This window comes from Helicoverpa zea, chromosome 26 (assembly GCF_022581195.2).
Source record: "Helicoverpa zea isolate HzStark_Cry1AcR chromosome 26, ilHelZeax1.1, whole genome shotgun sequence".
NCBI lineage: Eukaryota > Metazoa > Arthropoda > Insecta > Lepidoptera > Noctuidae > Helicoverpa > Helicoverpa zea.
The window spans coordinates 1,344,880-1,365,178 of record NC_061477.1 but is presented as its reverse complement, the minus strand read 5'-3'; the positions used below and the strand labels follow the sequence as shown (position 1 = coordinate 1,365,178).

The 20,299-nt window shown below is 37.4% G+C and overlaps 2 protein-coding genes across 3 annotated transcripts in view; one reads left to right on the top strand and one right to left on the bottom strand.

The window, feature by feature from the left end:
- Window positions 1–1,332: 1,332 nt before the first annotated feature.
- LOC124642867 (GATA zinc finger domain-containing protein 14-like) lies at window positions 1,333–13,903 on the bottom strand. The gene is made up of 4 exons (XM_047181619.1): window positions 13,883–13,903; window positions 10,157–10,405; window positions 8,689–8,831; window positions 1,333–2,812 (listed from the first exon to the last, which is right to left on the bottom strand). The coding sequence occupies exons 1-4, from the start codon at window positions 13,901–13,903 to the stop codon at window positions 1,366–1,368; spliced, it is 1,860 nt and encodes a 619-aa protein (XP_047037575.1). The 3' UTR covers window positions 1,333–1,365.
- Window positions 13,376–20,299, top strand: part of LOC124643029 (zinc finger protein 12-like) — a 22,189-nt gene continuing 15,265 nt past the window's right edge. For both annotated transcript variants that reach the window (XM_047181864.1, XM_047181863.1), the window contains exons 1-10: window positions 13,376–13,485; window positions 14,286–14,367; window positions 14,788–14,930; window positions 15,552–15,789; window positions 16,347–16,686; window positions 17,019–17,089; window positions 17,881–18,028; window positions 18,672–18,821; window positions 19,222–19,308; window positions 19,688–19,834. In XM_047181864.1, coding sequence (XP_047037820.1) covers window positions 14,287–14,367; window positions 14,788–14,930; window positions 15,552–15,789; window positions 16,347–16,686; window positions 17,019–17,089; window positions 17,881–18,028; window positions 18,672–18,821; window positions 19,222–19,308; window positions 19,688–19,834 — 1,405 coding nt within the window. In that variant the 5' untranslated portion in view covers window positions 13,376–13,485; window position 14,286. The remainder of the gene's footprint in view (window positions 13,486–14,285; window positions 14,368–14,787; window positions 14,931–15,551; window positions 15,790–16,346; window positions 16,687–17,018; window positions 17,090–17,880; window positions 18,029–18,671; window positions 18,822–19,221; window positions 19,309–19,687; window positions 19,835–20,299) is intronic.

Sequence of the window (20,299 nt, the reverse complement as noted above, 5' to 3'; positions counted from 1 at the left end):
GTAGAATGGAACTATAATTACTGTTTTGAAGTTCTAACCTAGTGGTGTACTTAAAAATCGAAAAAATGCATTTTAGTTTCTTACGAAGTTTTCTGGCATCTATGTAACACAACCCAGTTATTAGTTATGCCTTTGTGCCTTCTAACTATAAATCATAACAACTGTCGAAGATGTTTAAACACAGCTGGGACTATACATGTAAGAACAGCTTAAGGTGCTTTCCGTAAAATGGAAGAAATCGCTATTTAGCGACGAGCTCATTTGCTTACAGGGATCAAAGAAGTCCAAAATCACAAAATAATTTATTCATATCGAATTCTATGCTTATCAAAAGCATCCCTTAAATGTCGGTGTTATATTTCTCGGGAATGTCTTCAGGACATGCCTTTCTTAGGCCATCCATTTTACTTCATACATGGATGGCGATCACAGAATTATATTAGACTTTATATTTAATTATATTAGAGTGTGCTAAGTATGAATGTGGAAGGATGGAGAGGCAGAGGTAGACCGAGAAAAAGATGGATTGATTGCCTGAAAGAGGACATGAAGCAATAGGGAGTGGATGTAAGTATGGCGTCCGACAGAGAGGAATAGAAGAAAAAAACATGTTGCGCCCACCCCAAATGACTTTGGCACAGGGCAGAAAGATAACGATTACATAGACTTTATCATACAAAAGATATTCAACATTCTTAATACTAGGGTATTTCTCATCGTTAGATAGGCATGTAGGCAGTCGCTCCTTGTAAAGCACTGGTACTCAGCTGCATCCGGTTCCACTGGAAGCTGACCCCCAGCGTGGTTGGGAAAAGGCTATCCAGATGATGATGGGGAAAAAAAGCCCCTATATTGCGATATAACAACTAGGTTTATCTGAAAGTGGCAGGGCCTGAATGTTAAGGATTGAAAGCATTCTAATGTCTCTGTGCCAAGGAATTGGGTCTTGGAGAGGCCTATGTCCAGCAGTGGACTGCGATAGGCTGATGATGATGATGATGAAGGAATTGGGTCAATTTCCGTAATGCCAGATTGAGCAACAGCGCAGGCTTTGAACCTTTGGGTGGGTCAAATAATTGTCAGTTTTATTGATGGGAGAGGTGATCTTTTGCCAGAAACAATCATTGCTAAGTAAGATAGCACCCAAAGTGAAATACTGCTCAGTTAACTCAGTGAATATCGAAAGGTCCTTTTCCTTTATAATAAAAAAAAAATTTTGAGTGACAGAAGGCACAAATTTTAGTATCGAACTGTTAACCTACCCTATAATTTCATGTAATTTGGTAAAGAAAACACGAAAGGCTATTTTTCAAATATTTAATGATACATTTTTTGACACATTTTATGATGCATATAATCCGGTCTTTAGTAGTTGTTATTTCCTCTATTGTAGTAATTGTTGTTGTTGTAGTTATTGTCATTCCTGTTGTTTCTATTGGAGTTGCTGTTGCTGTTGTAGTCACTGTCACTCCTGTTGTTATTATCGTTGTTGCTGTCACCTCTATTATTGTAGTCATTGTTGTTGTTATTGTAGTTACTGACTGCCCTGTTGTTACTATTAGAATTACTGTTATCTCTGTTGTTGTTATTGTAATTATTGTCGTTCCTGTTGTTGTAATTGTCGTTCCTGTTGTTGTAATAGTCGTTCTTGTTGTTGTAATAGTCGTTCTTGTTGTTGTAATTGTCGTTCTTGTTGTTGTAATTGTCGTTTCTGTTGTTGTAATTGTCGTTCCTGTTGTTGTAATTGTCGTTCTTGTTGTTGTAATTGTAGTTGCTATTACTCCTACTGTTGCTCCTGTAGTTACTGTTTAGTCTGTTGTTACTATTAGAATAACTGTTATCTCTGTTGTTGTTATTGTAATTATTGTCATCCCTGTTGTAATTGTCGTTCCTGTTGTTGTAATAGTCGTTCTTGTTGTTGTAATAGTCGTTCCTGTTGTTGTAATTGTCGTTCTTGTTGTTGTAATTGTCGTTCCTGTTGTTGTAATAGTCGTTCTTGTTGTTGTAATTGTCGTTCCTGTTGTTGTAATAGTCGTTCTTGTTGTTGTAATTGTCGTTCTTGTTGTTGTAATTGTAGTTGCTATTACTCCTACTGTTGCTCCTGTAGTTACTGTTTAGTCTGTTGTTACTATTAGAATAACTGTTATCTTTGTTGTTGTTATTGTAATTATTGTCATCCCTGTTGTAATAGTCGTTCCTGTTGTTGTAATAGTCGTTCTTGTTGTTGTAATTGTCGTTCTTGTTGTTGTAATTGTCGTTCCTGTTGTTGTAATTGTCGTTCCTGTTGTTGTAATTGTCGTTCCTGTTGTTGTAATTGTCGTTCTTGTTGTTGTAATAGTCGTTCTTGTTGTTGTAATTGTCGTTCTTGTTGTTGTAATTGTAGTTGCTATTACTCCTACTGTTGCTCCTGTAGTTACTGTTTAGTCTGTTGTTACTATTAGAATAACTGTTATCTCTGTTGTTGTTATTGTAATTATTGTCATCCCTGTTGTAATTGTCGTTCCTGTTGTTGTAATAGTCGTTCTTGTTGTTGTAATAGTCGTTCTTGTTGTTGTAATTGTCGTTCCTGTTGTTGTAATAGTCGTTCTTGTTGTTGTAATAGTCGTTCCTGTTGTTGTAATTGTCGTTCTTGTTGTTGTAATAGTCGTTCCTGTTGTTTTTATTGTAGTTGCTATTACTCCTACTGTTGCTCCTGTAGTTTCTGTTTAGTCTGTTGTTACTATTGGAGTTGCTGTCATCCCTGTTGTTGTTATTGTCATTCCTGTTGTTGTTGTTATTGTCATTCCTGTATTTGTTGTTGTTATTGTAATTCCTGTTGTTGTTGTTGTTGTTATTGTCATTCCTGTTGTTGTTGTTGTTGTTATTGTCATTCCTGTTGTTGTAATTGTAGTCATTGTCATTCCTGTTGTTGTTATTGTAGTCATTGTCATTTCTGTTGTTGCTCCTGTAGTCACTGTTTAGTCTGTTGTTGCTATTGGAGTTACTGTCACCTTTATTGTTGCTGTCTCCGTCGTTTCTGTTAGAGACCTGAAATCAGAGACAAACTTATAAACCCTAGAAACTAGTTAAATGTGAAAGAGTCAAACTTACAAATAAATTCTTCTAGTAGAATTTATATAAAAGGTGCATCTACACGGTGCAAGTAGCTTGCGCATGTTGAGGCAGATGCACAGGTTACATGCATTTTAAATACGTGCGGGTCCAGCGACTTGCGTATGTACCAAATTAAAAACCCACCCGCGTGCTTTTGTTACTTGTCACTTGCACGTACGCTTGTTCCAGCTACATGCACCGTGTAGACCCTAAGACTTGACTGCCTCGTTGGTCTAGTGGTCGCAAGCGCGGCGGCTGTGCTCGAGGTCTCGGGGTTCGATTCCCGGGTCGGGCCGAAATCGCTTTGTGGGTTTTCTTAAACTTTCACAAAGCAGCCTTAGTCTGGAAGTTGGTGATTGATTCACCCGTGCATCGGAGAGCACGTAAATGTCGGTCCTGCGCCTGATCTCTCTCCGGTCGTGTCGGATTGCCGTCCCATCGGGTTATGAGAGTGAAGGAATAGGGAGTGCACCTGTGTCTGCGCAAATGCTCGTGCACTATAATGTGTAATGCGCAGCTGGCTGATCTCCTTAAATGAGAACAGCTGCCGTGGCCGAAATTGGCCGTGGACGCCATTAGACCCTAAGAATACAGACCTGTTGTGCCAACTCGAGGAGGTATACCAATGAGTTTGAAGAATCATCGTTGCGGTTTCCACTGCTCAAACTATTTCTGTTACTATTGGAATTGGAATTGTATCTGTTAGAATTAGAATTGTAGCTGTTAGAATTTGAGTTGGAGCGATAATCCGATTCCTTGTTGTTTGAGTTCCGATTCGCACTGTTGTCAAGAACGAGTACCAGTGGGCGGTTTTGTTCGGCGGCTTGCCTATACAGATTCGAAAGAATGCCCGAGTATTCGCCAGACAATGATGGTTGGATGTTCTGGAATTAAAAATTGTATAAAGCGTTAAGTAGACCTAAAAAACTTGTAAAAAATTGCATTGACCAACATATAAATATTCAACTTGGAATTAGCAGACATACATAACATTAACACAATAAGAGACATCATCAGACCTCCTGAAGTAAATAAAAACTAGTGTGGCAAACCTAAAACAGGCCACAGGCCAAAACTGCGGTGGTTGAGTGTCGTAAAGAAAGATATGGAAATCTGCGAACTCGAAGAGGAAGATGTCCAGGATAGAGCGAAGTGAAAGAAGAAGATACGGAAACCGGACCCCGTCACAAGACGGGATAAACGCTAAGAAGAAGAAGTGTCAAGTTTTGAGTACCAAGTTGAAATAACCAAAGGACCAAAAGGATGGCGATGCATTGTGGGACAATTTCATGACGATACGACCAAAAAGAGAAAAGAAGAATTCAATTCATCATTCATTCATCATTCATCAGATTTCATCATCAGCTTCAGAGGACATTTGCAAAGAGTCATCAATGTAAAAATATGTATAGAAGACAACTACATATTGAAAAAAAACAAGAAATAAACCGGCCAAATGCGAGTCGGACTCGCGCACCGAGGGTTCCGTACAAATGCTGTATAGATAAAAAGTGAGTTTCGCGCCAACCGTTCAGTTTAAAACAATCATAGTTATGGTAATTTCGTGAGAGTCAAAATAGTTAATATTTTTTATTTTATAATATAACTAAAATAGTAGGCCAGTACCTTGTAAAAGTTATTTTATTGAAGTTATTTATAAACAACATTTTATAGTCATCATTCAGAAATCTGATTGAAAATAACTAATTATGTCTTAAAGGTCATGGGGCATATCTGACCCGCTTTGTAAAAAGTGGCGGACATGAATCAAAGTAGTTTTAAATCGTGGAGAATGGTATGACGTTTCTTTGAATATAAATATTTTATTAAAATTCCATGGAGACGAATGTCCAGGATCATTTGAAAAATATAAAAGACAAGCAGTTTCAGAGGATTGTACAGGTTGCAATGCTAGTTTTTATTGTTAAAGACATTTCATAAAGAAGGAAGGTGCCAATCCGGATGACCAGGATCTGATGAGGATCTGGAAACCCTGAGAAATTGAGGGCAACTCTTAAATATTGTAGGCACGCATCGAGTCATAACCAGACATGTGAGTGTATTTTTGAGGGTACTGGTAAACAGTGAAGGTTTGGAGCTGATTTGATTATGGAGACTACAGAGAGTCAAGGGAACTCCCGAACGGTATGTTGCAACTACCACGTGTTTGGGCTTATTTTATTCGTATTGGCGAAGACTTTCCACAAAGATAGGTTTGACTGCCATTGTGGGATCGACAGCTAAGATCAGATATAGTTATGGGAACTCCTTTACAATTTATAACGTAACCTTGTGTTGGAGCTTATTTTATTTTAGGTGATGAGAATTCACTACTAACTTGGGTTAAAGCAGCCATTGCAGGAATGGGATCTTTTATTTTTGAGGGATTAATCACCTAAAGAGCCCCAGTTTCAGGTTTTTTTCGAAACCGCCTGACGACTTGTAGCTGTCGAATTGTAACAACGACTTCTAGAGAGTAGGATTCGGGGCTGCTGGCTTTACGTTTCTAGAGCCTTGACAAAAGTGTAATTCTGTCCCTTTCTTTGTTTTATAAAGTCGGCATTATTTTATTTTGTAGCATTTTAAAAAACAAATCCAACTTCAAACATATAAAAAAGCAACAAGAAAACAAAAGCAAGAAAGAAATTAAAAAGATGTTAGGTGCATCGGTCTAGAAGTCGGTGTCTAGAGGATGCATCTATATTTATTTAACCACCGAGATCTAGACCGATGCATATAAACAGTTTTCTTGTTGTTTTAGAAGTTGTTTTTTTTTTTGTAAAAAGTTTTTATTTTTAACTTTTGTGAAAAGTTCTCGTCAATACGAATAATATAAGCCCAAACACGACGTAACTAAACATACCGAGTTCTCTCGACTTTCTCACGTCTCCATCATCAGATAAGCTCTAAACCTTCACTGTTTGATAGTATCACCAGACATACATCTGAGAATCAAGTTTTAATCCTATGCATGCCTACAATTTCTGATAGTTGCCCTCGATTTCTCAGGATTTCCATCATCAGATCCTGACCTGATGACAATGGAAATAAACGGCGAGTATACTCTTTCACTACAAAGAAATGATTTCTCAAATCCGTCAATGAGGAAAATATTTGATGTTTACACCTGATTTTCTCTAGATTCCCATGGTTCACATTGATGCGACTAATGCCATAGTAAATCAGAGCCTTTATCATTATACTGTGCTATATTTCGTTCGTATCCGCCGTGGGTATGGTTTTCATACTAAGGTGCCCAATGACCTTTGAATGATTTAAAATTTTTCACAGTTTAGAGGCCATTATATTTAAGAAGTGTTTGATATGAATTTCACTTTTTATTCAAAACTTTAATATCTCTACGCGTTCATGTGAAAAAGGGTAGGTAGTAAGTTTATAATTATTAAAAAAATATTTTATGTCATGTAAGCAAAAATAATATTTTAATATTTTATGTAACTTCAAATTTATCATTTTCGCAATTTTTCCTTTATCTGTACTATATAACGTTGCTTCGTGCCGAATTTTAAGATTCTGAGTTCACGGGAAGTACCTTGTAGGTTTTGATTCCCTAGCGTGTGACGGAAATTCGTCTAAGGTGTTGGTAAAACTGCTGTATCTTTTGATCGCGTTAACTTAGAAGTTTGATTTTTTCATTGCTTAAAGGGACAATAGACCTAGGTATTTGGTATAAATTTCAATTTGGTACCTTTATTCGTTCGTGAGAAATAAGGTAGTAAGTTTCATTTTATTAAAATATTTTTATTATATTATATAACAAAAAAAATGAGATTTTCGCAATTTTTCCTATATTTGCATTATATAACAATGCTTCATGCCAAATTTCAAGATTCTGAGTTTACGGGAAGTACCCTGTAGGTTTTGATTCCTTTGCGAGTGTCGAAAATTTGTTGAAAATATCGACATAATCGGTTGTATCTTTTGATTGGCTTGGCTTAGAAGCTTGATATTTTCACAGCCTAAAGGGACAATAGACCCGAGTATTTCATGTGAATTTCAGCTTGATACGTCCACGCGTTCTTAAGATAAAGGGTCTTGACAGACAGACAGACAGACAGACAGACAGACGGACAACAAAGTGATCCTATAAGGGTTCCGTTTTTTCCTTTCGAGGTACGGAACCCTAAAAACATGAAAATATAAAAACTTACCGTAACGACAAGTAAAAATACTACATTGAGAAGAAATGCGAGATTTATAGCTGTAGGTGCCATGTTTCTTGCTTCTTAGACGACTACCGTCCGAATATGCCTTAGTCTAGCCTTTTCTACAAAAGTAAACTTTCCGCTACATAAATTTTAATAATTGTTTATTTTTCTACTGATTAATTGTTTTCTTTGTTTAACATTGAATTTCCTGTGTTGTTATTAATTTGTTCTATTAATTAATCTTGTTCATGGACTTTGGTTTCCTTATCAAAAACACTTGATTTTGTAAACAATTTTGACCTTGGTTGCTATGCTGATTCTATGAAAATATAATATAGATATTTTCATGGAAAAGATTTAGTCAGACACAAGACATGAACACATTGCAACATGAACATTGCATGTCTGTCATCATCGTCTGCCTAGCTTGTTCCCAACTATATTGGAGTCGGCTTCCAGTCTAGCCAGATGCTGCAGAGTACCAGTGTTTTACAAGGAGCAACTGCCTAAGTTACTGTCAAAACATAGGGTTCAGACAGACCGGCTCGTAGAGGAGAGCAAATTCTTAACACGTTAAAAATCGAGTACTTAATACTTGTAGTAAGGTTTATTTTTGCAAGTGCACTGCTTTTGTCATTTTCGAAGGCGCTTGGTGTGAAATAATAACAGGAGCTGATCGACTCCGATCGAGTACTTCTTCTCGGTCTTGCAGACATTTGGCTCCGATTGCCGAATCCGCTCTTTCAGCTGATCGGAACCGATTACGGTCTGTGTGAAAAGAAAAATGCACGCCAATGCTCTCCTAGCTGGTCTGTGTGAACGGACCCTTTAACTTGTTAGGGTTCTCATTCAAAACCAAAATAATTTTCAAATAATCCTTGAGAATCCCTAAGAAGTCTCCCGAAGAAAAATCCAGCAACAAAGATAAAATACAGTCAAAATTGAAAACCTCCCCTTTTTGTAGTCGTAAAAGTGTTTTTGGTACAAGGTACTTTTCAATCTGAACTCGTAGATTTTAGCAGGACTTTAAATCATCTGTCTAGCCTTTTCCTACCTTCGAGGGGTCGGCTTCCAGTATAACCGGGTGCAGCTGAATACCAGTGGTTTACAAGTAGTGATATATCCATCAGGATTCAGGAGCCACATTTTGTATCTTAATGAAATTTTGTACTTATTTAGTAGAAGTTAAAAAGTTTTGTAGGCTCCTCTGAACTTCTCAACCCAGCTAGACCCAGGCAACCCATTACCCATATAGGATTTTAAATGACACAACAATTAAAATAAAATTATTTATTTCCATGAAGGAGGGCAAGTTTTCCCCTTCTTTCCACATTTGTCTCTATTTTTATTGTTTTTCTTCTTGTTACCTTTTGGTGGGCACTTTATAAGATCATCATAGACCGCTTTGCAACTTTTCTGGCAGTACCTTTCTTTCTTAGGTTTCCTTTCTTGGGATCTAGAGCATTTTTCTTCGCATTGCACTTTCTGTTGACACCTGGATCTGAGAGCTTGTTCTATCAATATCTCTTGAGCTTCTCTCTCCTCTTCATTGTTAGGGCGTCTGTCAGACTGTAAGATTTGAAAATCGTCAACATCATATTTAAATCTTCTTTTGGTCTAAAGTCTTTGCGGGATTGCTCGAAAAAGTTACCGCGGCGTCGGTACTGAGCTGGCGGGCTCAGGAGAAAACATGATGGGTTTTAGTCAGTAAGAGTCTGACACGCTCACGCTGCACCCACAGCGTGAGGGGATGAGCGTCATTTGATGATTTCCTAAAAGTCCCCCCCAAATGAGTAATAGGTAATCTGTTGGACGTGGTCTTTTTTTTTTTTTTTTTTTTTTTAGCGACGTAAAATCATCAAATGACCCCTCCCGCTGTGGGTTAGCAGCGGTGAGGGAGTGTCAGACTCTTACTGACTAAAATCGTCGTGTTCCGTCATAGGCCTTTTATGTACCAGGGCCGCGGTATCTCTTTCGAACAACCCGCAGCCCCGGCAGGCCTTGGCCCTGCTGGGCCCCGCTGGGGTTGCTGACATCTCTTTGAGGAGCGCGTGGAACAACGCGCGCCGTCGACACGGGTCTGTCGTCTAGAAAGACAGAGGGACGATGAGCCACCCGAACTCACCGCCCACAGACCCACGCCTACGGTGGCCGGGAGTCATCTCGCGACACCCGGCGCCCATGGTGTCTACCTGGTCCAGCGCGGCGGCCGGGATGAGAGGTGCGAACTCTCTGGCGTTCCGCCTCCTCCTTCTCGAGCATGACCGCTTCGCAGAAGGAGGCGACGGCATCCCATTCCCTCTCGCCCCGGACCATGGCCTGAACCAGGGCCGGACGCGAGAGGTCGCCGCCGCCCAAAGCCTCGACGAGGACCCGGCGGTGCCCTTCCCATGCGGGGCACACCTGGACTGTGTGGTCCACCGTGTCCTCGGGGCTGTCCGCACAATGGTGACACCCGGGCGCCTCCTCACGACCGATGCGGTGCAGGTACCTCCCGAAACAACCGTGTCCGGTGAGGACCTGCGTCATGCGGTACGTGAGGGCGCCGTGACTCCTCCCGAGCCACTCCTCAAAGAGGGGACTTACCGCCACGATGGTGGCGTGCCCTGCACTGGGTTGCGACAGTCGCTCCCTCCAGGCCACCATGAGATCGCGCCGGAGCTCCGCCCGCTGCGCGACAACTTGCCGCGGCGTTGGACGTGGTCTGGGGTGTGAATATATAGCTGCAGGTATGTAGTTTATCAGTTGTTTTAGCACCCAAATCACGTGTTAATACTAATCTGCCACGGGACTAAACGATCGTGAGTAAGAAGGTGTTCCGATGTCCCCATAAATTTATAGCTTTCTCGAAAATAAATAAAAGTAGGTACTTCTTCATAAGCACCATAACTTACTCTCAAGATATCATATAGAACGGTTTGATAGTTCGCTTTCACTAAATCGTTATTAATATTATCTAAGGCATTCGCGTCAGAAATTGGGTCTAGTTCATTACTTCTATAAAAATTCTTCTCATCATTTATATTTTCACTTGACTTGTCGTTATCTACAAGTACTATTAGAGTTTTTTCTCGATCTTTCTCCAGAAGATCAGACAGAACCTCTGTAGGTTTCAATTTCCCTGATTTAGACTGCAGGCCTTGCTGAAAGTAAGAAATAATTGCATCAATATTTAAGTTTCGTCATTGTCAATCACTGATAGAATGCAAAAAGATTTAAGTAAGTACTTAGATTGAAAAAAGGAGAAGCAGGATTTAATTCTTAAAATAGGTTGGTTAGTTTGATGATATACTGGAATTTCTTCAAGCTTGAAATCTCAGCCATCATCTTCATCATTCTCATTCAAAAGAAAACATCTTTGTGTTGGTTTCTGTTTTGTTCTGAGATGCGGCTTCCATTTTAAAGAAAAAACTTAATAATTTCCAGAACCTTACTATTATGACTAGCAAAATAATCAAATGTAGTAAAATATGGCGATTGGTCTCCATTTCAATACTTGTAAAATGTGTTAAAAGTATTAAATTTTGTGCATACAAACGTTCAAGAAACTTAATCAATTGCTGACTGCAAAATTATTACAAAATATTTCTAGAGACTTAAGAACGCGCAAGGTGCTGTAACTGAAAACAATCAGCTGTTTCAGACATTCACTAAAAAAACAACAATTATTAAAAAATCACTTAAAAATTATACAGTACAATATCTATAACAAATTGCAGTCCTGTTTTGTCCAGAACGCAAATGAATTCCTAGTGAAACGACAAAAGCGATTAAATTAACGCTTTTTTACGTAACTTATCGAACTTATCACAATCTTTCAATAAATTGGATGATTGCATTGACACTTGACATTGATGTTTAAAAAGAAATCAATTAAAACTAAAAAGTATTTCATGTTCTTTTATATATTATATATTAGATATTAGAGCCTAAACTATGTCATCATCTTCGTAGCCTTTTCCCAACTAAGTATTGTATCTATGTTGGAGTCGGCCTTCAGTCGAACCGGATGCAGCTACCAGTACCAGTGTTTTACAAGGAGCGACTGCCTATCTGACCTCCTCAACCCATTTACCAGGGGCCCGATTCTCCTAATTTTACTTAAGGCGAGGAAGTGGTCAACAATAATTCCATAACCGGCACGCGCATCTAAGGCGCCAAAAGGGGTCGGAGCGTCTGAGCGGGGCGAGGATAACAATACGCGCGCTAGCTTATAACTAAAAGTCGTAAGCGACAAAATGGTTTTGTAATTTTAATATTTAGAAATGATAATTTAATAAAAATTCCTACTACCATTTTAAAGAGTATGTATATACTCAACTACTAAAAAAGTTAAGAGGCTTAAATCGGTCCCGTTTGCCCATAATATGTGAATCTCTTTTTAAAAAGAGGTATGTTTGATATATTTTTCTCTGTTATAAAAGTTACCTAATCATGTTTCTACAACTAACAAAATAAGGCTTATATCATGAACTTTCAGGTAACCAAGTTGTATTTTGATCCGTTTTGTATTTACTGAGAAAAATTGACATCCTTGGCGCCAAAAATTCCAATTCGTCCTCTTAAGCGACATACGATTCACATTCGACTCGATTCGACTGGGGCCCGATTCTCCTAATTTTACTTAAGCGACCTTCGATTGACGTTCGACTCGATTCGACTGAGATCAAATCCCGACTCGATTACGATTGAAGCGTATGTGGCATTCCGCTATTTTTTCTTTGAAATAAGCCTTTTTATCCTTTTCTGTCATTCAATAATGAATCATTTTGTCTGCAAATGATTTACGATTGCAAAATGATTGTACAGTAAACTACCGTATAGACCAAAATAGCTGACCAATCGCACACCAATCAAATGTCAATCGAATACGATTGGTCTTTTATTAGTAGCAGAATGCCCGATATGGTTAAAACTGCTATTACGATCATATTGCGATTCGATTTCTATTCGATTTTGACATTATTAACTTAGGAGAATCGGGGCCCTGATATCCAATCCCGACTCGATTACGATTGAAGCGTATGTGGCATTCCGCTATTTTTTCTTTGAAATAAACGTTTTTATCCTTTTCTGTCATTCAATAATGAATCAATTTGTCTGCAAATGATTTACGATTGCAAAATGATTGTACAGCTAACTACCGTATAGACCAAAATCACCAAAATAGCAGACCAATCGCACACCAATCAAATGTCAATCGAATACGATTGGTCTTTTATTAGTAGCAGAATGCCCGATATGGTTAAAACTCCTATTGCGATTCGATTTCTATTCGATTTTGACATTAGAATCGGGCCCCAGGGCATACGGCGGATAAGGGTCGTAAAAAAGATAATAATGGAAAGCTGCGAACTCGTAAAAGATGTCCAGGATAGAGAGAAATAAAACAAGAGCATACAGAAAGCAGTGCCCGTCACGAGACGGGACAAATGCTAGGAAAAAGAAGAATATTAGTTTAGTTAATAGCAGGAATTAATAAAAAACCTTACTATTGCCGTTATTATTAAAATAAATAAAACTGAGCGTGTTCGCAGCACCATGTCGATCACATGAATGAGCAGTTTGTTTATGTTACACTTTGTTGCATTTAATTACATATGTTTGTATTCATTTCTGGGCCTGTAGCTGGTTTTGATTACATAATAAATCATTTATGTATGTAGATGTATACCTACATTTTCCTGATAACACTAAATTACTCTCACGTTGGATAATCGCTACTGCTGTAGCTACCGCTAAATATTGCTATCACTAGCGGTAAGGACCGACAGAGATTCTGATGAATATGATTTTCAAAATTTTTATGCTTTCTAGGACATTTGTCGTCGAAATCGCAAGTACAAAATAAGATAAAGCTTAATCGTAAAAGAAGCAATTAATGAGTTAATATAGTAAGCAAGAACCGTTAGCAAGTTAGCAATAAATAAAATTGGTAGGTGCCATACATATTAATCAATTATTCTAAAACATAATTTTAAAAAAAATGAAAATAATATAATTTATCATTTTTCACTCTGGTCACATTGCACGTAATCGCGACCAAAATCTACCGGAAACAAGCAACTGTCAACTGCTCCTAGCGGCGAGAAATGGAACTAAAATTATTAAAAACGTAATGGTGGCTGCTTGCGGTCCATTGCTGACAACATTATTTATAAAACCGTATGAAAACCTTCAAAAACTAATAAAATAGCACAGCATTTTTGGAAAAATTGGTCAGGTACGTCGATTTTAGTGGTTTTAACGCGATTTTTCGTAATAATTACGTGCCTTTATTGTCTAGATTTGCCAAAATGGCGTCCATTGTACGTAAAATAACGAAGAAGACGATTTTTCTTGAACTAAAAGTTAATGTTTTTCTTGTATGGTGGTACTATATTTTGAATCTATCGCCGAGTGATAACGATGTAAACATTGTTAATACTTTGTGATAACAAATAAATAGGATTTTACTACTTACATTACATAAGATTAAACTTATGAACTTTTGCTCCTTATTAGATTGTATTTAGACTTTTATTCATACTTTAGCACATACTTTAAGTTTATTTAATATTTCTCAACTTTAAACTAGCAAAATTTAAATAAATTATTATACAAGCTCTTAACTTACTTACCAATTTGTTCTTGAAAATCATTGTATACCTATTCAGTTATTTGTCAAATGAGTATATTGGTCAGTGGGTCGTTTTAGATATCAAATTTTCTAAAACTGCTCAAAAGTAAAGGTAAACTAATTCAAGTACTAAGATAATTAGTTTGATTATAATTTATGGCTAATTTGAACAATATATTTATCTCTATTTCAAGCCACTATTCAGTCAGAGTTTACCAAAGAGTGTGCATGGAAATTTAGCATTATTATTAGCTATTTGCTACATCTGACCTGCTTATTTAGTAAGTAAGTAATATAAGTTTAGTTTTGGTCAGTGGGTTGTCTTAAAAATGTGTAGTGGTTCTGTCTTCTCCCATATGTATCCTACTTACTAGAAAATCCAAGTGTAAATGTATTATTTTCAGCATGAACAATCAATGCTGTTTCATCTGCAACAACCGGGCGGGCCTGTCTCTCAGAAATGCTTCCAGTCTTTTTGGTGAACATGTAAGTTAATATTTAGTTTTATTTACTGTTGAAAAGCGACTGATCATAATAAGCAGTATTTTCAAATCATTCAACACATAATAGAGACGTGCTGCTTTTAATATAAATCTGAACGAGACCTATTTGGAACACACATTTCTATTATATTTTCTACTTATTACTTCCAGTGAATGTTTTTCTATCTTTGTATTCACGTTGGTTTGTGTCTCTGAACAAACAATAAAGGTCAATAATTCTTTAAATGGTCTGACATGCATGTTGTTTACTGACAAATGAATATAAGGGCTCCTAAACATGCAGTAAAAAGAAAAAAATATTTTTTACTAAATACCTAAAATTTATCTAAACTGTGAAAATTACCCAATAAGGATACATTATGTGTTCAAAAATATGTATTAAAATCACACTCTACAATTTCAGAACACACTATCGTCAGGCAGGAAAGTTTCAGAAGTGGTGAGCGAGATTGTCAATAAGCCAGTTGTGGAAAACAAGGTGCATACCAACATACTGTGCAAGAAATGCTATAAGACATGCAATGAGTATGACAGCATTCAAGTTAGGTGAGTTATTTATACTTCTATACAAATATAATAAGACTAGCAAGCACAGCGTAGGACATCCACCAACAAGTTGGACAGACAACCTTATAAAGGTCGCCGGAAGACGCTGGATGCAGGTCGCCTCCAACAGGTATCTGTGGAGATCTAAGGCGGAGGCCTATGTTCAGCAGTGGACGTCCTATGGCTGAGATGATGATGATGATGATTAATACAATAAAGAGAAGTCATATTTCTGCTTTTTTTAAAATAATTTAATAAATTATTTATTAAATTCATTTGTGCATCATTTTTGCAGTAATTAGCTGAATTCTAAAAAAGTACTGATATATAATTTGCCTGAACTAGGTAGAACTTGCTTGTTTGTGCCCTAAAGGCTCCGAAACTACTGAACTGATTTGGAAAATTCTTTTACTGTTAGAAGGCTAGACTATCAACAAGGTTTTATTTGGGGTGAAACCAGCTAGTAACGAATAGCTTCCGATAACTAAAAGATCTATTACATGTACCTAGGCGATAAGTAGTCCATATAAAATCTATTGTAAAAGTTTTATTTTTTCAAGTTTCATGAAAGTCCATAGTTACTTATGATTTCTATTGTAACTTAAGCATGTTTTTTTACAGATTACAGGCCATAAAGAAAGAAATGCTGGAACAATTCAAATTGTCTTTGCCTAATCACAATTTGGACTATGAAAACTATGAGAAAAATGTTTGTAACCCACCGAAACTCATACCAATTCTTGGGAAGAAACTTGTGTTGCCAGCGTCAAAATTACAGCCTATTCCACCCGATTTGTTGTTGAAAGTGGGCAAAATTGCATCGTTTTCTAAACCTAATTTGATTCTACCACAAATTAAGGTAAGAATTTCACTAACTTATTTAAAAATATATTAATTTTACAATATTGAGTGAAGGCTTCTTTACATAGATGCCTTTTAGAAAAAAATGGTATTACTATAGTTCGGCCATTCAGAGAATGCGTTCCTGACACGTCGCGATTGAACTGACGACGTAACTTTGCAATGGCGTTGCAGTTACGATAAAAATATTTTTGCTGGTTGTTTACCGTTTTAACAATTGAGGAGCATTAAAACAACATTATTATATCAATAATCAATGAATGTAGTTACGTCGTCAGTTCAATCGCGACGTGTCAGGAACGCATTCTCTGAATGGCCGAACTATAGTTCTGGTTATACAGTTCAAGAATGTTTCTCGCAACTTCGTCCGAGTCCCGAGAGAAAAAGTAGCATATCTCTGTCCAAATTTAATCTCAATTGGTCTAGCCATTTTAGCGAGAAAGCATATCAAACAACAAAATCACTTTTCCATTAACAATATTAGTAAAAAAGCTTAAAATTACAAAATTATTACAAACTATGTATATCCTAATAACAATTATTTCACAATTTCAGCCGCAGACCACAGCATCAACCGTAAACCTGAAAGTAACCGTAGGATCTTCAGTTTTAACACAAACAGTCAAAACTACAACAAGCAAACCCGTAGAAAAACCCAGTCTAGACTCAAATTCCATACTAAATTCCTTAACCAACGCCTTAAAAGATGATATAGATACTCTATCTAGTTCTAATAGTTTGACTCAAAAAAACTCAATTTTGAGTTTCAATGTCAACTCGTTGCCTAAAGATTTTCTTTCCGGAGCCGTTTTGACGAAAATTGATGATAAGGATGATGATGATGATGATAAGGGTGATGGGAATAATGATGATCATCCCATGGAGATTGATGAAGGTATGTAAGGTTATTTTTTAAACGATATATAAATAGTTTTCATTCACTTGAACCAATTTAATTTTTATACATATGTGACAGATAAAGGTCTTTTTGTCTTATATTTTTTTTATAAACATAACAGTAAATTATTTTGGTGCCTGCTTTAGAATTAATATTATTTACTTGCGGTTTTTCACGTTGTTTCACTGGTATTGGGGGACTTTATACCCGTACACAGACAAAATATAGCTTGAGAAGAATTAAAAAAAATCGGAATTTAAAAATACTCTGCAGTACATGTGTTATTTACTGAGAACCATAAAATTTACAATGTAATTTTTGCATTCCAGATTGTTTATCCGTTGTACCTGTAACTACTTCTGAAGGTGGAAACCTAGTCCTCAAAGTTGAAGGATTACAGGTAAGCTTCAAGTTAATATGTGTATAACAGTCTATATTCAAAAGCTCGAAAGTTTGGCAACCAGTGTTACTGATGGGTATCTGGTTGCTTGCGTAACTAGGTTTAGGAGATTAGACAGGCAATCACTCCATGTAAAACGCTTTACCTGTGTGCTAAACGTGGGACGTGGGTGAAACCGCGTGGAACAGCTATACTAAATATACTAGACACAAAAGTGAAAGAAAATTGCCCTAACAATACCAATAATTGGAAAAAGGCTAGGCAGATGATGACAGATGGAATTATTGGATAACAGAACTCAAAAAGGTTGTATTATATAAATATTTATAAATCGTAAGATGTACCTACTTGTCGGCGTCAGGCTCCGACGTCATTTACGGCCAGTTTTCTCATCAAAAGTAAAAGCCAAAGTAATGTCAAAAGTAAAAGAAACGGTCAAATTCGTTTTTTCAAGGCTAAAGTAACAGCAAAACTAATAGAAAAAATTAATTTGACCGTTACTTTTACTTTATGACATTACTTTGGCTTTTACTTTTGATGAAGAAATTGGCCGTAAATAAAACAAAGGGTCTTCACACAATCACTTGGTTTAATTCAATTAACACAATATTAGTCACTACAATTAATTTTTAAAGAAATAAATTATCACGTGCGAGGTGTGCACTTCGCAACGGTCGGTGAACGAATGCGCGCGCTGCGTTATAGATGTAAGGTCCACCGCTGACACATCGACATGGCGCCGTCATACTTACAATTCATCATTGTTAATGATTATTTTCCATACTTCCCAGACAAAATCCTCAACGCCAGAAGTGAGCGAGTATCTAAACGTGGAAATTCCCACATTGGACGCCGACACAGACGTGACGGACGCACAGAAGTACATCCTCGGCAAGCTGGAGATACTCAACGAGGGCGATGATGATGACGAGGAGGGACGTGAGTGTCTGCCTAGCCATTTCCTTAGTAACTTCGCAGTATAGCTTCGTTAGAATAAATTCATAGTATAGTCGTGGTGGCCTAGTGGGTAAAGAACCAACCTCTCAAGTACCAATGCAACTGTTCTAAGTCTGTGAGTACTTTCCAAGTATATCTTGGACACCAGTGGCTGATAAAAAGGAGAAAGAAAACATCTTGAGGAAATGTGGACTATATTACAGTCTGAAATCGCCAACCCGCATTGAGCAAGCGTGGTGATTAATGCTCAATTTTATTCTTCTCCGTGTGAGAGAAAACCTGTGCCCAGCAGTGGGACGATAAAAAGGCTGTAACGGTTTAGTACTTTCGGAGCCTTATATCAATTATTTATTACAAATAAATAATTGTTTATTTATTATGTTAGTATAGATACAGACGACAATAAGCATAAACTATTATAAACCGGCCAAGTGCGAGTCGGACTCGCGCATAAAGGGTTCTGTACCAGAGCGAAAATGCCGCCCATCGTACTTTGAGTACTCGTAACCCGATATAAACACTGTTTTCCCTAAAAAATATTATATTCTATCACTTAAATGTATATGTCATTACATATTTATTCTCATAATATATTTCAATTTGATATATTTTCCAAAAATTCCAGACACAATAGTGGTGGACAGTGAGAACGGTGAAATACTTCGCATGGTAGCCGGACAGAAGTTCATCTACGAGGGTGGGGAGATATCACTGGTGATGCCCGATGATCACCAGCCTGAGGACGGTGATCAGCAGGATAATGGTGATAGTCAAGGTATAATAAATAAATAACAAGACCTAAGGCCTATTTAATATGCAGATTATGTATTTGATTGAAACCATATAGTACCATTTAGTATGTGTACGTATGTATATAGGTAACTGGTGTATCGGAGAGCATGTAAATACTTCTGGTTTAAAAATCTTTTATTAAATTTATCAGTCATTCCAACCGTTTGCAGAAAAGACATAAATAATTAGCTTTTTCCAGCGGTTTCACCCGCGTGGTGCGTAGTAAGTAGTAACTACTCTACCCACCCGTATGAAGGGACCTTTTCTCGATAATTAACACAAAAAAAAAAAAACTGATCGGTCCAGTAGTTTCCGAGATTACCGCGTTCAACCAAAAAATCTTCCGTTTTATAACATTAGCATATATAACGAAAATATTTCAGATTCCAACGACGAGTCGCAAATAGAGCTACAAGTATCGGGAGACGAAGAAACTGCTAATGCCATCATCGCTGCAGCACAGGAACAAGGTAGGTTTACTCTGCCATAAACAGGGGCACGATTTCGCTATTTAACTTAAGTGATACGTATTCATATTCATACGATTCACATCCAACTGAGATCCGATCGAGAGATCATTTGCGGACAATACGATTCATTATTGAATCACAGAAAAGGATAAAAACGTTTATTTAAAAGAAAAAATAGCGGAATGCTACATACGCTTCATTCGTAATTGAGTCGTGATTGGATTGCAGTCGAATGTGAATCGCATGTCACTTAAGTGAAATTAGTAGAATCGGGCCCCTGACGTTATCACTAACCGGTGCAATTTGGTAATTATTCTACAAGGTATAAGGTAATTACATACTGATTTCAAACCTTAATTTTAATTCAATTTTGTTGTAGGAGGTGCATTTATAAAGGTGGAGTCCGGCGAGATGTTCCGCGTGAAGTCTGTGTCCAGCACCACGTCGGACGGCTCTGACGTGGACGCCTTGCAGATTGTGGCGCAAGAGGGGAACATGTTCAAATGTCTGCTGTGTGAGAAGAATGGTGAGATATTCTATCTATTGTTCTTTTTTTTAACCGACTCTAGAAGACTATTCAATTCAATTCAAATATTTCGCATTTCTCCTTATCTAAACGACTTTCGAATGACCCCTCAGGGTCGCTTAGGGTCCGTTCACACAGACCGGCTCGGAGAGCATCGGCGCGCATTTTTCTTTTCACACAGACTGGCATCGGCTCGATATTGTATTCACAGAATATGGAATGTATTATTGTTATGGAACGTTTTATGAAAATAATAGTACGGAACCCTCCGTGCGCGAGTCTGACTCGCACTTGGCCGTTTTTTTTAAATATTTTATTTTTTATTTTGGTGAGAGCTAGTTTTAAAAATAATCATCCTTCGAGCCTTTTTCCTAACCATGTTGGGGTCGGCTTCCAGTCTAACCGGATTCAGCTGAGTACTAGTGCTTTACAAGAAGCGACTGCCTATCTGACCTCCTCAACCCA